Genomic DNA, 16,887 nt, shown 5'->3' on the forward strand with positions numbered 1-16,887 from the left:
TGGGTCCCTTATATTTAGCAAAGTACAGACATCAAATTACCCCTCTCTCCCCCTCCGTTAAACGCCTCTTTCAACTCCGTGCTTAAAGAAAGGGAAAATGAAAAAACGGCAACCCACACCATACAGATCTCACAGTAATAATGTAAACGCCAATCTCGATATACACCACATCACTCTACTCTCCCCCTTCTCTTAAACTCTCACAAAGCCCACGCTACTCAGCACAAACGCGCATACACACAAACACGCACTCTCTCTCTCTCTCTCCCCCCCTGAAAATCAGTTGCGGAGTGAGATCTCTCTGCCAGCATCAATCTCTCAACAGATAATCTTAAAAAACGGACCAATCAAATTCATCCAGCAAATGAAGGCCCAAACTAAATCTATTAACCCACTCCCCGGCTTTGAACACAAGAGGTACATCTTAAATCCTCTCCTATCTCCTCTCACCACGCGTCACTTTCTTTCGTTTTCTTGCGATGATCTATCAAATCCCGGTCCCTCTGCTGCCGTGATTGAATTGAACTCCACCAGTAGACACATTTCCCTGATCGATCGCGTTAATAATTACTATTTCATGACTGCTCTTTGACTTTGATTAGCTTGATTTATTACCGAGTTGATTTATGATCGAGTTTGATTTGTTTGAATTTTGATTACTGTCACAGTGTAATGCGTGATGTTTGGCTTAATTTAGGAATCAAGTGTGAAATGCGGTGTATTTTTTCAGTAAACTCGAGTGTGAATTGAGGTAATTTTGAGAGATATGGAGAGTAGATTTGGAGTTTTGATTGGAATTTGTTATTGTTTAGTTTGAGTCAGCTAGATTTCGAGGTTTATTGCAGGTAAATTCTACTTTTTTTTTTTTAAAAAAAATAAATTTGGCTTGATTGAGTTTTTCGATTTGTTATTTTAGAGTTATAATAATTATTTTTTGTATCTGATTGACGGAAGTGTTTGTACGTATTTTTGTGATTTGTTCGTCATTGTGAATTTGCTTGAATTTTTATTGTGGAGGTGTTATGTTGTTAATAGATATCAATGTGGACAGGGATGCGTATGGATTTGCGGTGAGACCGCAGCATGTACAAAGATACAGAGAATATGCTAATATCTACAAGGTTTGTTTGCTTCTGTTATACTTTCTTTCTAATTTTGAACATTCCTATCCATGCCATTTATAAGATTAGTGAAAATATTGATAATTAAGAGCAGCGAATTTCCGAACCTTACTAGGACTGAAAAATGAGGCTCGTCGTGTTCTATTCCTTATTGATCTGGATTTTTTTATCCAAAATTTAATTTATCTGCGTTTCCTAATATTTTTTAAGCAACCAAATGGAGCTTGAGAGAAAGCAGTCTCTTACCAAGGACAATAGCTTTTTTTTATGGGCTTTTCTGATGCACTTGTGATTTTAGGAGGAAGAGGAGGAAAGATCGGATAGATGGCAAACCTTCCTGGAACAGCAGGCAGATTCAGCTCGATTGCCAATGAATGGGATATCTTCTGAGAAAGATAGCAAGGAATTGCATGCAGAAGCAAAAGAACAAGAGACCAGAAATGGCTCGCAGAAGAACATTGAAGGAGTTGATATACGTGGTGAGAAACCTAGTTCTGATGTTTTACTGGAAAATGTTACAGAAAAGGAGGAGAAACAGCCAGCAACCAGTAAAAAAACTCATAGGATCCAAATTTGGACCGAGATCAGACCATCCCTTCATGCCATCGAGGATATGATGAGTCTTCGCATCAAGAAGAAAGGCAATCAATCAAAAGACCAGCAAGAGACTAAAAGAGAAAGGATGGTACCTCCTTTTGAAGATGCTAAATCACCAAAAGGAGCACCTGAAGAGGATTCTGAAGATGAGTTTTATGATGTGGAAAGATCAGATCTAATTCAAGATGCCCCTGCCAGTGACGGTGCCCCTCCCACAGGTACTGCTCCTGATGCGCTGCCTCTAGAATCTTCATTTCCTTGGAAAGAAGAGCTGGAGGTCCTTGTACGCGGAGGAGTCCCAATGGCACTCAGGGGAGAGGTATATTCTGACTCTTCCCCCCCCTCAAATTAAGTTCACTTCATGGTGCATAAGCTTCAAAATTGATTTATGCTCACAATTGTAGCTCTGGCAAGCATTCGTGGGTGCAAGGGCACGCCGAGTGGAGAAGTATTACCATGATCTGCTTGCTTCAGAAACTAAATCCGGAAATCATGCAGACCAACAGTCAGACAGTAATACTAAAGGTTCAACTACTGACACTGTTTGTGTACAAGAGAAATGGAAAGGTCAGATCGAGAAGGTAATGACATGCAGAGTCTTTCAATTTAGAGTGGGACCTACTTTCGTCTCTTTGGTATTCTCAATCGAAGTCACCAACCTATTAGTGGTTTCATATGCAGGATTTGCCTAGAACTTTCCCAGGTCATCCTGCATTGGACAATGATGGTAGAAATGCTCTGAGGCGATTACTGACAGCATATGCTCGACATAACCCCTCCGTTGGGTACTGTCAGGTAATTGAAAACTTATGGTACTCAATGAAATCAACTATTGTCATTCAAGGCTTGGCCTGCCAGTTCACTGAAAAAAGAGAGAAAGGAAATTACATCTGGAGGTGTGTGATGAATTATGTGACGCTCCTGAAGAAGATGAAAAATCTACAACAAAGCTGTGAATAAGAACAATTTGCGTTCTAACAAATTTTTGGCCAACGTCTTAAAATTTCTCATTATAAATTCAGCAGACGCAAATGAGATGATTGGCCAAAATCAAGCAATTCCTGAATGCTCTAGATGAATTTTTTATTATAATTGTCAGCATGAAATCACTTTGAATAATAATGCCATCATTAACCGGAGATATGATACATGTAGTGAAAATTATCATCAATGTAAAGCTCAAAATCACAAATATATGATATTAAAGTCCAGGCAGTACACTAATTGCAAAGATAAGCTTGCAATTGCAACAGCCTATCGCTGTTACTTTCAGCTAAGTTAAAAGAACTATTATAACTTTGAAGTACAATTTTCTCTCAACTTATGAGATATATTCGAATAAAGAAGATACTATTAGATAAGACAGAACTTACAACATCAAAAATGTGATTTGACTGCGTTATACTGTCAGTGCAAACAAATTTAACCCAAAGAAACAAGTAATTCAACTTCAATAACTCTGGTATTTTTATGTGCCATTGAATTCTAATGTGTTGTTGGGTTCAATATGTGTGCAGGCCATGAATTTTTTTGCTGCCTTGTTACTACTTCTGATGCCTGAAGAAAATGCCTTTTGGTAGGTCTTGAAATTTAGTTGACATTATATATCTTTCCAATTTGATAGTCTTTGTATTTAGAAGAGTTGAGCTGTGGTTGACATTATATATTTTTCCAATTTGATAGTCCTTGTATTTAGAAGAGCAGTGCTGTAGTTTTGTATTGGAACATGACAGGGAACACTGTTTTTGGATTTATATTTTGTATTGACATTGCTGTGCTTCTAAATTTTGGTTTTATTCACAGGACACTGATGGGTGTTATTGATGACTATTTTGATGGCTATTACTCGGAGGAAATGATAGAGTCACAGGTATTGCTTGCAATAAATCTGCCTTTCTGTATATATGTGCCTTTTACTCTTGCAAGACATGTGAATGACACTGAGATCAGTGGGCGGACATTGATAAGTATCTGATCAGCTGTTCCATTTGTCAGGTTGACCAACTTGTTTTTGAGGAGCTGGTGCGCGAAAGGTTTCCTAAATTGGGTTTGTTCCATTCCTCATCATAAGTTTTCTTTGATGATGCTTCCTCAGTGAGTTCTTATGCCGTTTACTTTTGGTGCAGTCAACCATCTTGATTACCTGGGAGTGCAAGTTGCTTGGGTTACGGGGCCATGGTTCCTTTCCATATTCATGAATATGCTACCATGGGAAAGTGGTCAGGTTTTACACTTTTAGATATGAACTTAAGTTTGTCTAACATTGCATGATAAAGTTTTTCACTTCCACATTGGCAGTATTCCTAATTTCTTCATTCGTATTCTCATGGCATTGTGCCCTAGTTACAAGATTGACATCTGACAGCTTTCTTCTGACTTCAGTTCTCCGAGTCTGGGATGTCCTCCTTTATGAAGGAAACCGTGTCATGCTATTTAGGACAGCACTTGCTTTGATGGAGTTATATGGTACTGAAAAATGATGTTGTGTTATTTTTTACTGTGCAGACAATAACTTGGTTTTTCAATCATGAAGAGATGCTGTTATAATTTATGGAACTTAATTTAGTTCAGTTTTTTTGTAGGCCCTGCATTAGTTACCACTAAGGATGCTGGAGATGCAGTTACTTTACTACAGTCACTGGCAGGCTCAACATTTGATAGCAGTCAACTTGTCTTCACAGCCTGCATGGGTTACCAAAATGTAAATGAAACCAGATTACAAGAGCTAAGAAATAAGCATCGGCAAGCTGTTATAACTACAGTTGAGGAAAGAACAAAGGGGCTTCAAGCTTGGAGGGATTCTCAGGGTCTGGCAACTAAGCTATATAATTTCAAGCATGATCCTAAGTCATTACTGATGGAAACAAATAAACAGACTAGTGGTGAATTATCTCGTTCAGAGTCTGGATCCACCAATGCAGATGAAGTTCTTGTTAGCTTGACAGGGGACACAGAAATAGATAGTGTTCCAGATCTTCAAGATCAGGTAGGTAAACATTTACCCCCTTTTCTCGAGCATAATCTTTTCCTCAATGCATAATTTTACTAATTTAATGATGATTGCCTATCAGTAAATGTCCATATGATGTTTATCAACAGAATCCCCTTGGGTCAAAGACTGCATATTTTTTTGTTTGTAGTGAAGAAGAAACTGTAGAAATGTAAAATATATAGATCATCCTTCTTTTAAATTTACCCTTCTCTACTAAAGTCTTTTAGTTACTCCAGCTTGACCTTGATTGCAAAAATTGTTCTTGGAATGGAGTGGGCATATTTTTTAAGCCATACGGGGGGAAAACATTATGGGCTTTGCTCTGATTGGAGTGATGTGCTGGAAGATAATTATTTAAACACTGGCATATAGACTTTTGGAGCAATCATGTGACTCCTCTCTATTGAAATGTAACCTCTGGAGAAACTACCGGGGAGGGAAATGTGTATTGTTGATCTAGAGTTTCTTGATCAGAGCTGATTTGAACCAATTTGTTGTACTTTAAAACATCATGCTTCCAACCAGCAAAGTTCAAACTGGACATGCTGATTATGTGCTAAACTTGTAGGTGCAGTTGCTTCATTATCAAGTGTTTTCATTTACGGATGGGACTGGGTTGGGTTTTCATTCTAGGTTTATTTTGCACTCCCCTTTGTTATCTTGTTCATGGCAACCATCATGAAACTTGGAATTTATATTCCATTCTTTAATGACATTAATACAAGTTTAGGTGATCTAGTCTTTAAATTTTAGATTGTGAAGTGCAGTTCTATTGTCATGCCGCTTCTTTGATTACTAATATATGAATTACATGCAGGTAGTGTGGTTGAAGGATGAACTGTGCAAGTTGCTAGAGGAGAAAAGATCTATTGTACTCAGGTTAGCACTTTTCCAATTCAATTGTGCTAATGTGCCTTTCTGTTGAGTGACTTAGTACCATTTTGGCTGCTGAGTGCTATACTATTAAGAAATAATTGCACTATTCCGTTCATTGCAATATTTGTTTAGTGATTGTAACGAAAGTGATACATTGATTCACCTTCACTCTTCAATGTGCATTTCACAAGTAAGAGAGAATAGCAAGTCTATTCCCTAAGTTAGTACGAGGATGCACGATGGTTGGCTAGGGTAGGTGCAAAACTGCTGTTACTTATGTTATATTAAATTGGCTGCTTTTCTGAAACGTTAAAATTTATGAGCTATGCAGGAGAATCTTGCATAGAGTGAGCTGAGGGTCTGAACATAGGACTCAGGTTCAAAGCTAGCGCTTGCGTCATAACTATCCCACTAGTTCAAAGCTAGCACATGCTTTGTGACTATCAACTAGCTATTTTGATCTCCAAAATATAGCTTTTGTGTGGATGGAATTCACAGTTCGCACATGACTAGATCTTTTAAACATTCCCAAATAAATAGCGCAAAGCTTTAGAATAGGTGAGTTTTTCGTTCCAATAAAGAAAAAGAAAGCTGAGTTTTGTATGGGCACCATGTCTCTGGCAGCGTGAAAAATGCTACATTTTTGTCTTCAAGTGGCAGTCTCTTTTGGAAACAACAGTAATAACAAAATTATTCTCCCAGTGGCAGTCTTTTGAGAATTTCTTTTTTCTGTAGTTGTCTGCAGAATTTGATGTAGAGTCACTGTGTAAGTAGTCAAATTGTTTTCCAATAATATTGCATTTAATTCTGTTAATTTCAATTCTTTGTTAGAGCTGAGGAGTTGGAGACAGCTTTGATGGAGATGGTCAAGCAGGATAATCGGCGGCAATTGAGTGCTAGGGTATGTCCAGACTTTCTTCTTCTTTAAATGAGAAATGGTTGATCTTCTTGCAAGGCCCAGGGACTTGAAATTACACAAAAACCACAGTTATTCTGCATTATTTTTAGTTCCCTTCTCAAGCGATTTCACATTGTAGTTAGAATCTGCTTCATTTTATGCCTATTCCCCATGAATGATGGTAGTAATAGGGTAAATTATGATCATGCAGTGGTTAGTGTTGGATTGGACATTAGGCTGCAATTTTATGCAATATGCAGTTAATCAGTTATTAAGCCGGATGAGTCCTTTCTGGCTAGCCTTGATTATATGTTGTATTACATTCTGATCTTCTTCTGATCTTCAGGTTGAGCAGTTAGACCAAGAAGTTTCTGAGCTGCGGAGGGCTCTTGCTGATAAGCAGGAACAAGAAAATGCCATGCTGCAGGTTATTTTTTGCTTCGCGGTCAATCAATTCATTTTGGGAAGATTGCATCTTCTCTTCTCTCTAATCTTGGATTGTTCTTTTCTTGATACTAGCTCACTTTCAACTTATGTAGGTCTTAATGCGGGTGGAACAAGAGCAAAAGGTAACCGAAGATGCTCGCATATATGCTGAGCAAGATGCATCAGCACAGAGATTTGCTGCTCAAGTGCTTCAGGTTTATAATTTCTTGCTCTATTCTTTAATTTCATATTTTATATGTAATTTGCATTCAAATAAAAGTCTTAACAGTTCTAAGATGATGTGTGTGATGTTCCTGACCTGCATTTTTGCAGGTCGAACATACCGATTATGCTAGTCAATGCTTGACTCATTTATGTTCATTGGAGCTAGAACTCATAAATAATGCAATTATATCAAATTTATTGTTGTATCAACTATTAGGAACTTGTGATGAATCCTTTTCTACCCCAGTTCTGGAAGGTAGTGCTTTTATATGAAGGTTTAAGTTAGAATTTTGCATAAAAGTAGGAACATCACTCTTTCTATATGTTAGAATAGATGTAGAACACTCTTGATATGATTGAGAATATCCTTTCTACCATAATACCTTGCCCTATTGAGTAGTTGTGCTCCCTCTCCACCAAGAAGCGCACCAGAGCCCTTGATGCACTCTTTAATTGATCTGTTCTCATCTTGACATTCTATGTCTCTTCCTTTCACTATTCACTCCAACAACTATATATATGCAGGAAAAGTATGAACAGGCCCTTGCGTCACTTGCTGAAATGGAGAAACGAATGGTTATGGCAGAATCAATGTTGGAGGCCACCTTGCAGTATCAATCTGGTCAACTTAAAGCACAACCTTCTCCACGGTGTGTAGTCAATTTTACTAGTGCCAAAAGTTTCTCATACCTTTGTGCTGTCCTAGTTTTCTTGTTTACAGGGTTTAATCCTCCACCATTCCTTGAATTGTATTGGGTAATGTTTACTTTGATTTGTCACTGGGTTTGGTTTGGTATATGCTAAAATGGAGTGGGGTGGAATGAACATAATGGGATGAGCAGGTTGTTCTAATGCTAAAGAGGTGCTTTTTCAATGCTGACAAATAAGCTCTATTTGAATCTTATCATCTCCCTGTTCATCCCCAGGGTTTGGCATGCATTCATGAGCAGCACTGTATGTGGCTTATTCCATGCATGAAGTAATGTCTGTTTTACATGCATATTTTACCTACTTGGATGATATTGGTGCTTATAAGAAACATAAATTTTCTTTGTAGATCTTCACATCTAGATTCACAAACACGTGGAAATCAAGAGCCTGCACAAGATATACCTGCGAGAAAGATTGGTTTACTGGCTCGGCCGTTTGGACTTGGATGGCGTGACCGAAACAAGGTTCAATTTCATTGTTTTATTGCTCCCTTAAATTCATGAATGCTTTCATCATCTACACATTGCAGTGTACAGGTAAATAGGATTATAATGTGTCTGTTTGGGAATGCCCTCAGTCATTCTGATTATTTGTTACTCTGCTTTGTTTTCTTTGTCAAATGGTGGAGTAAAAAGGAGAGTTAGTTGCCTAGCCCCTGCAGGATCTCTCTTAGATCTCTGGTGTGATACCCCCAAGAGGGTTTACCCACGTCTGTGTATTTGTTTCAACTGTCTTTTTTTACCATGGCTAAAATATTGCCTGGTGGAGCTAATTACCAGCATCTTTTTTTTGTGTTTTAGTGTTGTGGACCATAGTGCCTGGCCTTGTATTTATTTTCTGAGAGAGTCATCTGTTGGCTGTTTTTAACTAAAGTTGCTATTTTTTCTCATGAAACAAAAGTTAACGTTGCTGATTCGAATTGAACCCAACAGGGGAAACCCGCTACTGTTGAGGATGCAAGTGATGATAAGCCTTCGAATGAGGTGCAGAATCCAAGTGTTGAGCAGGAAACTAATGGCATTTCAGCACACGACAAGGAATAGAGAATTGCAGATTTACTATAATGATAGGTAGATCTTGAAATCTCCTGCTTGTTGGGTTGGTAGATATTTTTTGTGTGCGAATGCAAGTTCTCAGGCAGGGTGTAGATTAGTATCTGTCTTTGTTTTTACAGCCATTGTAGAGCCCATTTCCATTAATTATTTGCTCATTAAACAATAACATTAGTTTAGAGGCGAAGAGAATGTAAGAAGAAACGTGGTATCATTGGTGAAACAATTGTATAAATCTTACATTGGTTGGTTGGCTGGCAGTAAAAAAAGTTCATTTTGGTGAAATATGAAGGAAACGTGTCAGTTGCTACAACTATGCAATATTTTTTAAAGCATTCTTGAGCTAAGCCGAAAATTCCTTGTTTACTCGAGTGTATGGCATGTTTTACTGATAAACAAACAAACTCAAAAGGTGCGCCAAATAAGCTCGCACGCCAGTTCCAAGTCATCAGATAATGTCTTATACAAGACTTTGGATCCAGATATCTTTGTTCCCTGACTTTCTTTTGTTGCTTTATTTTGTTTGTTCTTCATAAAGTATAGAGGTCCAAGCCCATGGCTATTGACAGAAAATGAATGAAGGTTGGGTAAGGGTCCAGCTTTCGTTTTAGGACAATTTCACGACTGAGGTGTTCTGACATCCAGAGGAAAGGTTAGGAGTTAGGATTCGGTTTTGTTATAGAGAAGGAACACTGGAGTTGATAAGAGTAAAAAAAAAGAGCCGGATTGCATGGGGGATTGCTTGTGTTCAAAAGAAGAGCGGGGAAACTCAAGTTATGGCAGGCGGGAGAGGCGATTCCTCCAAAAAATATGATCAGAACCTTGCTAAGTTGGACTTACATATTGTATTTTCCTGTTAGCCCGTCACGCCCATATTCCAAAACCACATGCTCAAAGTGCCAGATCCAAAAGAAGTCACCCCTGAGAGATGGATCAATTCCAAAGATTTTGGGCAAATCAGGAGGATGTATGCATAAAAAAAACATAGGCAAGGAGCAATTCCAAGCAACTAGAGCAGACTTATATCAAGGCTGCACGAGTTTCTATTAAGAATGAGAATTAGATACAAGGCCCAAAGCTCAATTGGACATGAAAAATTTTTGTAAAGGAAGGGGTAGAAGACTGGGAAAAAATAATGATAATCGTAAGGCCGAAACGAACTTACAAAAAGGAGGAAGAAGAATTTTCTATTGCAGCATTTGTGTCTGGCACCGCTACACCTGGACTGGTGCAGAATTTGATCGACAAGAGCCATTGCAAACGCAGCCAACAACTGCATATCTAATCCTCTGATATCTGAATCATGGATAGAAATTTGTTCGGGTGAATCATCCTGTGTTCCCGCGGTTTGCAGGGAGATAGCAGTCTAAAATTGGTTTCCAAGGTTTGAACCATCCTTAGACAACTGTTCCTGCTAAATCTCTACCCTACCACTTCATTGTTCCCTTCTAGTTCCAGGAGTAGAAGGGCCTGTGCGAGAGCCCTGGACTGGCTGGGTCTCTGGATCATAATTCTGGGAAGCAAGATAAGAAAGTGCTGTGACTACATCAGCTATAAGGGGTCGCATATTAGGCTGTTCTTGAACACACATTGCAGCAACAGCAAGAGCTTGATACAAGCCCCTCATTGGATAGTGGCCTTGGAGTAATGGGTCAGCCATCTGCGCAAATTTTCTCCGATCTTTAAATAACGGTCGTGCCTGCAACACGGGACGAATTAGATAGGATACACTTAAGTAGCTTCATGACAAGAACTTGTATTCTTGGTGATCAGTTCCTAACTAGCTGGTGTGACAGCAACAGCATAGCAAATCTGCAATGCAGAAATAATACTGACTAGCTAAATATGAAACACTGACTAAGTTTATTGTGTGAAGCGTATGGATCCTAGGGATAACAATTTCATCCAAATTCGATGGATATCCACCCATCTAAATGGGTAGAATTTTTATGGATAGTTGCTATTTTGAATCAGACATGGATATCTAAAATTCTTTCCATGTGGATAAAGGATAGGTTATAGATATTATCAAACCCAGCCCAAAATATATATATAATGTAAAATAATTATAGTTTTTCAATTCAGTATAATATACACATACCCCAATATTAACATTATACACATGTATAATATTTATTAGATCCCCATTGCTATAAGTATATATTATTTTTTATTTTATGTTGAGTAATGCATAGTATTTGCGTGAGGAATATTGGAATGGATATCATAGAGTATAGATATTCAAATTTCTTATAAGGGATAAAATATGGGTAAAGAATTGGTTTTGGGTATGGGTATGGTTTAGGCCCTAAGCCTAAGGATCGGCATTCGGCAGCAGTTCTCGTCATATAATCCTGGACTCAAAAAACCAAAAAAAAAAAAAATAAGGAGAAGAAGAAGAAGAAGACCAAAGGTACATGGATTCATGGTTGCTGCACCACGTATTTATTTAAGTGAGGCATCTATACAGGAAGGATGAGAATATCAGTGCAGGAGGACATGGATAGCTTTCTTACCCATGCAACCAAGTTATGCTCCCCAGCGGCTCTTGAATTATCAATAGCTTTCCTCCCAGTAATAATCTCAAGGAGAACAACACCAAAGCTATAAACATCTGATTTCAGAGTAAGCTGACCTGTCATTGCATATTCAGGTGCACAATATCCATAGGTTCCCATCACTCTGGTGGATACATGAGTCTCGTCACCAACAGGACCCAATTTCGCCAAGCCAAAATCAGATAGTTTGGGATGATAACCTTCACCAAGTAAAATGTTTGAGCATTTCAAATCACGGTATATAACAGGGGGGTTAGCACTGTCATGCAAATACTCCAAGCCTTTCGCAGCACCAGCAGCTACTTTCATTCTTGTATTCCAGTCAAGTCGTTTTTTATCAGGTGGCAGGTCTGAAATATAAGCATATAAGAAGGAAAATTGCTGAAGCTTTGCTACATGAAATCTATATCAAGCCACTGCAGTGATTAAACAAGAAATGTGAATCTAGAACAGATATCTTCGCTGCAACCATGTAGTTTCTGCACCTCACCTGCCATCAATCTCATTCGACTGTTTAACAGGATATGTAATGGACAGACAAAAACCCTAAACTTTTTTGCAGCCTAATTATCTAGAAATCAAAGATTTGGTACCATACCATGTAGATGGTCTTCCAGGGATCCTAATGGCATGTATTCATAAACCAAAAGTCTTTGATCTCCATCAGCACAATAGCCAATCAAGTTAACGAGATTTGGATGGTGGAGTAGGCTCAACATCAATACTTCAACAAGGAACTCTCTATTCCCTTGCAGCCCATTACGATCAAGTTGCTTGATAGCTACAACCTACACTATCCAAAGGACATGGTTAAGGTCTTACCACAACCCTGTTGCAAACGGTCAAAACTGAATGCATTAAAAAGAGATTAAATGCTAACAGTTAAGAGATTATTTTGAGCTAAACAAAGAACAAACACAGCAGAAAAGAAGTATATTTAACTTTTACTCCAGTTAAAAGCACGCTGCTTTTGCAGGGAGTTCTTCACAAACTTTCCCTTTTGGTGAAACATGCACCTTATAATTCCCATATTTCTTTGGGCACTTTTATGCCTTCCAAAATAATGAAGACTACAAAGAAAAACTTGTCTGTAGATGTTGCTTTTATTTCCAGTTACCTTCCTGTTTGCTTTACATTATAGATAAATGTTTTGGATAAAAAAGAAACCACCAGTGGAGATCAAGTATACATTAAGAAGCAATGCATGCTACCTAGAATGCCTTTAATAAGCTTGCAACAATGATCTCCTAGATTAGTGGAAGGGGCAGCAGAGATTCTGCTGTAGGTTTTGACTTTCAAGATCCAGTGGCAAGGTGGAAGCGGACATAGATGAACATGTGGGGATTTGCTGGGTGATTGAGGGCCCTGTGCAATGGTTGTAATGTGAGGTTCTGGTACTTGAGTTCTGATGGTGGTGACAACAGTGGCTGGAGATTGATCACAATACAGGCAAAGTGACAGTGGGGCAGGACACTGGTGGGGTAAGGTGACCATCATGGCATGAACAAAGTAGCGACAAGGCAGAACTGTTATTCGTTCCAGGCAACAATGATCATGGCATGAGATGCAAGGCAGTTCAAAATAACATGTGAAGCTGCAACTTTAGTCTTGGCCAGGTATGGTTTGCTTTCTCTTCTAAGCAGTATCAGTGCTTGTTTCTCCTTTTTTGTTCTTTGCCCTTAGTATTTTTTTTTCCATTGCTTAAAATGCACTCTCAATGCCTTTTGTCTACTACTACTATTGTTTTTAAAACATGTTCTGAGGAACTTTCTATAAAATAACACTGGTTTTGGCAGAACTGGAAAAATTTTCATGACTGCTAGAATCCAATAAGTTCAACCAACCTGATTGGTACTCTCCAATCTCCCTTTATATACTCTGCCAAAACCTCCTTCACCCAAAAGACAATCTGCCCTGAAGTTCTTTGTTGCATTTGCCAGTTCGCGAAATGTGAATGTATGTGCTGCAATGTATTCAGAGCTTCCATCCTTAGAAGCCTCCTTCACATCCAGTGCCATATTTGACTTTGTTTTATCTGGAATGCAATCAATATGATTTTTTTTTTATTGAATGTAGAAGAGCAAGATATGGTACATACTATTACATCAGCAAACATAAAGGATTCTTGACAATTGATAACATTTCATCGCGTCATTAAGAGTTTAGAAAGAAAATGAAGAATCGCAAAAGACAAAACAGGCATTCAAAAAGGATCTGAGCTTGGATTTTCCCAGTCATACAAGACAAGAAAACGATCGAGCTCCATTACAAGTATTGCGCATTGCTTCCGTATGCAACACCAGTTATCCAACTATAACGGAACTGTAAACAGTTTCTGAACTAAGTGGATGCTGACGAGTTCTTTTAAGGAAATTTGACCTCGACATTAAGATGACTTGCCTTTTATTCAAGCATGCAGGAATAAAAAAGAAAAAGAAAAAAGAAGTATACACCTGTACAACCACTGTAATGTTAATTAACCTACCTTTTACAATTAGCATGGAACAAAAGTGTGATTAACTTCTTAAAAATGAGGATTTCAAAATATAAAAAAAAAACATGGATAAGTGATTGAACCAACTCGGAAAATTACAAATCCAACAAAACTTTAATTAATACATAATTTACAATCAAGGTGGCAAAGGCAAGAGGTATTAATAAAATTCAGCTTCATTAATTACCTGATTTCTTGAATTTGACGCTACGAGCAACTGTTTAAGGTAAATCGTTGCTGAATCGATCCCGGTAGTACTAACAATCATTTTAAGCTGGTTTACACTACTTGTAATTATGGAAACTCGTCATGCCCACAAAGTCATTATCATTCGATTAGGCTTCGAAATAAACCACATTAGTCTAAACAAGAGCTAAACATGTGCCACAGAGAAACATCAATCTCAAATCTTATCCTCCGTGACCAATCCAGATCAATACATTATTCCAAACCCGTAAAAGATTGCTTCACACAATTATGCAAACGGCGTACCTTTAATCAATTCAAATCATTTTTCATGGCAACAAAAATGCATGAAAATCAGTCCAAGATTATTAACTTGATACTGGGCATATGACAAAAAAAAATAATCTAAACTTTCAAGCTTTATGGTGTCTTTCATTGAAATACCTGAAGATGACGGGATCTGATCATCAGGCTTCTTGTTACTGCCATTTTTTCTGGACTTTCCAGCACAAGAAAAGCAACCCATTTTAGTCCCTCTTTCTCTCTCACTGCAACGAGTATTACCTCGCAGAGAGAGAGGGGGGGCGGAAGCAGACCAAACACCGCTTGGGATAGAGAGAGAGTGTGCTTATGTCTTTAGTTCAGAGAGAGGGTTATTCTGGTATATATCATTTCATTCCTGTGTCTTTTTGCAGCTGCGTCCTTCTGTCTTGCCAATTTATGAATGGTAACTCAAACTTTCTATATTCTCTCAAATTCCCTCATTTTACATTTTGTTTTTAATTGAGGAAATTGACTATCATGGGTGCTATAGGGATGTGTAGCATTGATGGCTGTATCATAAATACATGATATTTTAAAATTAGACATGGAAAATTATTTATATACAATAAAGTTATATTAAAGATTCGTATAAACTGATATGTTAATGACAGGTGAAAGTGGTTACGTGTAGGTTTCAAGAATATTAGATGTTTAATAAATTATAAAATAATAGTTGCCACGTCGATTTGTTTTTTATTGAAAAAACTAAATTACTATTGGCTTGTAAACGTACTGTTAACTACTTGGGCATGGATGTAATTTTACTCATTTCTAATACCAAGCTGCACGGTGGAATGCTCATCCTTTTTTCTTTCTTTTTTTAATTTCTCACCCCCCGTGAGAAAACCACACAACCGAGTAACATGTTGTTGGTGTTTAAAACAAAACTCAAGCTTCCAGAACTGCGAGTTGCTTACAATAATTCCAACGTTGTACACCTAACCCAATGATTTCAGTGCGTTGTTGCCATGTGATTGATAAATGGTATTGTGAGCACCAGCTCGAGCGAGGAATACTTTCCCTTTAAACGGTGTCGTGCAGATAGTGTACAATACCCACCTCTTCATATGGAATTAATTCCAAGGGCAAGCAACATAGCAAGACAACTATATACTCACATGACAACTGCAGTTTTGAATCATGCTAGGATCTGAGAGAGACTTATCGTAGTTTAAAGGGATTCACTGGAATATTGTTTGTTTCCTTTTCTTTCTTTATTTTTTTTTCCCCTTTGAATTCAAATTTTAAGAGTCAATAATTTATTACTTTTTCTAAATTTATTAAGCTGGTATAGGAAGTTGAAATTTTTTATGGTCATCAAGGGAATAATTAATGATACGCTATTGGTTATTTTTAGGCTCATGTTTATAAATAAAAAAATAGTTATAAATAAAAAATAATAATAAAATTCATGATTCATCGAAAGTGAAAAAATATCTTAACTTATAATTTTTTTAAAAAAAATAGGTTTAAAAAGAAATTGACAAGATGCAATTATTTACTCACTCATCATCATAAATTTTCAAATTTGAAATAACTTGTCAGATCAAGTAACCAATAAAATGCAATTATTTTCAAATCTGAAATGAAAAAATAATGATGCAAAAGGCAAAAATACTCATGATATGAGCAAACACCTCAAGGATTCAACATTATCATTTGCCTTCTCGATGCTCATAACACTAGAAGATCATCCTTTGACTTGTTTGGACCAATTTATAAATATCCATAGCATACTTCTCCCGGCGCAAATCCCGTTCTGTGCCCCCTTTTTAGTTTTTCCTTTATCGCTATGAGCTAAATTACTCACTTTTTTGTTTTGTTTTTGGGCCATACCTAATCCTTGCCAAAAGGAAACCAATCCCTGCCGAAAGACAAGGATGCCCCTGTCAATCGTGGTATGGATTCACAAAACTCTGGACCAAACTTGTTTTTATTATTATTAATGTAGATGTTCGAGTTAACTTGCACGCATCTCGATTAATCACATGGGTCATGAAGTTAATGACTATGTAAACTTCCAGTGGCTTTGAAGTTTGTGAGACTCAAACTGGTGACCTCTATAAAGTTAACTCGGCCTTACTAGTTAAAACATCCTTCTCAAGGTTAACTTGTTTTTTTCAACCAAGTTAAGCCGGTAGTCTTTATAAAAAAACAGCAACCAAAATCAACTAATTTTGAATACACTGGTGACATGTGTGGAAGTGAGGTAAATTTGTTTTTTTATGTTTTTTTAAAATATTAATATTTTTATATAATTTTTATAATTTTGATCTTTTAATATCAAAATAAAATAATAATTTTAATATTTTTCAAAATAAAAAATACTTGAAAATCAACATATCTATGACCTCTCTATATCCATCTCCTCTCTTGTTTTTTCTTCTTGGATTCAGGGCTCTCCTTTGAAAAAACAAAAAAAACTCC

The 16,887-nt window shown here is 37.3% G+C and overlaps 2 protein-coding genes and 1 long non-coding RNA gene across 4 annotated transcripts; 2 read left to right on the plus strand and 1 right to left on the minus strand.

Annotated features, from left to right (window-relative positions):
* The first annotated feature begins 21 nt into the window (after positions 1-21).
* LOC7458625 (uncharacterized) lies at positions 22-9,183 on the plus strand. The gene is made up of 18 exons (XM_024609552.2): positions 22-417; positions 1,052-1,121; positions 1,420-2,037; positions 2,123-2,299; positions 2,400-2,513; positions 3,236-3,294; positions 3,522-3,588; positions 3,714-3,765; positions 3,845-3,937; positions 4,101-4,184; positions 4,301-4,704; positions 5,528-5,589; positions 6,418-6,487; positions 6,831-6,911; positions 7,024-7,125; positions 7,661-7,785; positions 8,193-8,310; positions 8,779-9,183. Exons 1-18 carry the CDS (start codon positions 365-367, stop codon positions 8,887-8,889), a joined length of 2,460 nt encoding a protein of 819 aa, XP_024465320.2. The 5' UTR covers positions 22-364; the 3' UTR covers positions 8,890-9,183.
* LOC112328797 (uncharacterized) lies at positions 5,596-6,305 on the plus strand. The gene is made up of 2 exons (XR_002983973.2): positions 5,596-5,838; positions 5,918-6,305. It is a non-coding gene; the product is annotated as an uncharacterized LOC112328797 (long non-coding RNA).
* Positions 9,184-9,897: 714 nt separating the features above from the next.
* LOC7489617 (probable serine/threonine-protein kinase PBL7) lies at positions 9,898-14,789 on the minus strand. Of its 2 annotated transcripts, none has more exons than XM_002316296.4 (5): positions 14,581-14,789; positions 13,301-13,491; positions 12,055-12,244; positions 11,415-11,806; positions 9,898-10,597 (listed from the first exon to the last, which is right to left on the minus strand). In XM_002316296.4, exons 1-5 carry the CDS (start codon positions 14,660-14,662, stop codon positions 10,334-10,336), a joined length of 1,119 nt encoding a protein of 372 aa, XP_002316332.2. In that variant the 5' UTR covers positions 14,663-14,789; the 3' UTR covers positions 9,898-10,333. The 2 variants fall into 2 exon arrangements, with proteins under 2 accessions (XP_002316332.2, XP_052312806.1); XM_052456846.1 differs by lacking the exon at positions 14,581-14,789 and adding an exon at positions 14,138-14,290.
* Positions 14,790-16,887: the final 2,098 nt, after the last annotated feature.

This window comes from Populus trichocarpa, chromosome 10 (assembly GCF_000002775.5).
Source record: "Populus trichocarpa isolate Nisqually-1 chromosome 10, P.trichocarpa_v4.1, whole genome shotgun sequence".
In the NCBI taxonomy this organism is placed as follows: Eukaryota; Viridiplantae; Streptophyta; class Magnoliopsida; order Malpighiales; family Salicaceae; genus Populus; species Populus trichocarpa.

What these genes read in the sequence shown, in the direction of transcription:
- LOC7458625 (XM_024609552.2), top strand. Translation starts at nt 365, where the DNA reads ATGAAGGCCCAAACTAAATCTATTAACCCACTCCCCGGCTTTGAACAC. An exon ending in AGGAAATGATAGAGTCACAG is followed by an intron (nt 3,589 to 3,713) that starts GTATTGCTTGCA and finishes TCCATTTGTCAG; the next exon opens with GTTGACCAACTTGTTTTTGA. An exon ending in GATGGCGTGACCGAAACAAG is followed by an intron (nt 8,311 to 8,778) that starts GTTCAATTTCAT and finishes TGAACCCAACAG; the next exon opens with GGGAAACCCGCTACTGTTGA.
- LOC7489617 (XM_002316296.4), bottom strand. Translation starts at nt 14,662, where the DNA reads ATGGGTTGCTTTTCTTGTGCTGGAAAGTCCAGAAAAAATGGCAGTAAC. An exon ending in TCAGATCCCGTCATCTTCAG is followed by an intron (nt 13,492 to 14,580) that starts GTATTTCAATGA and finishes ATTGCATTCCAG; the next exon opens with ATAAAACAAAGTCAAATATG. An exon ending in CCTGGAAGACCATCTACATG is followed by an intron (nt 11,807 to 12,054) that starts GTATGGTACCAA and finishes CTTATATTTCAG; the next exon opens with ACCTGCCACCTGATAAAAAA.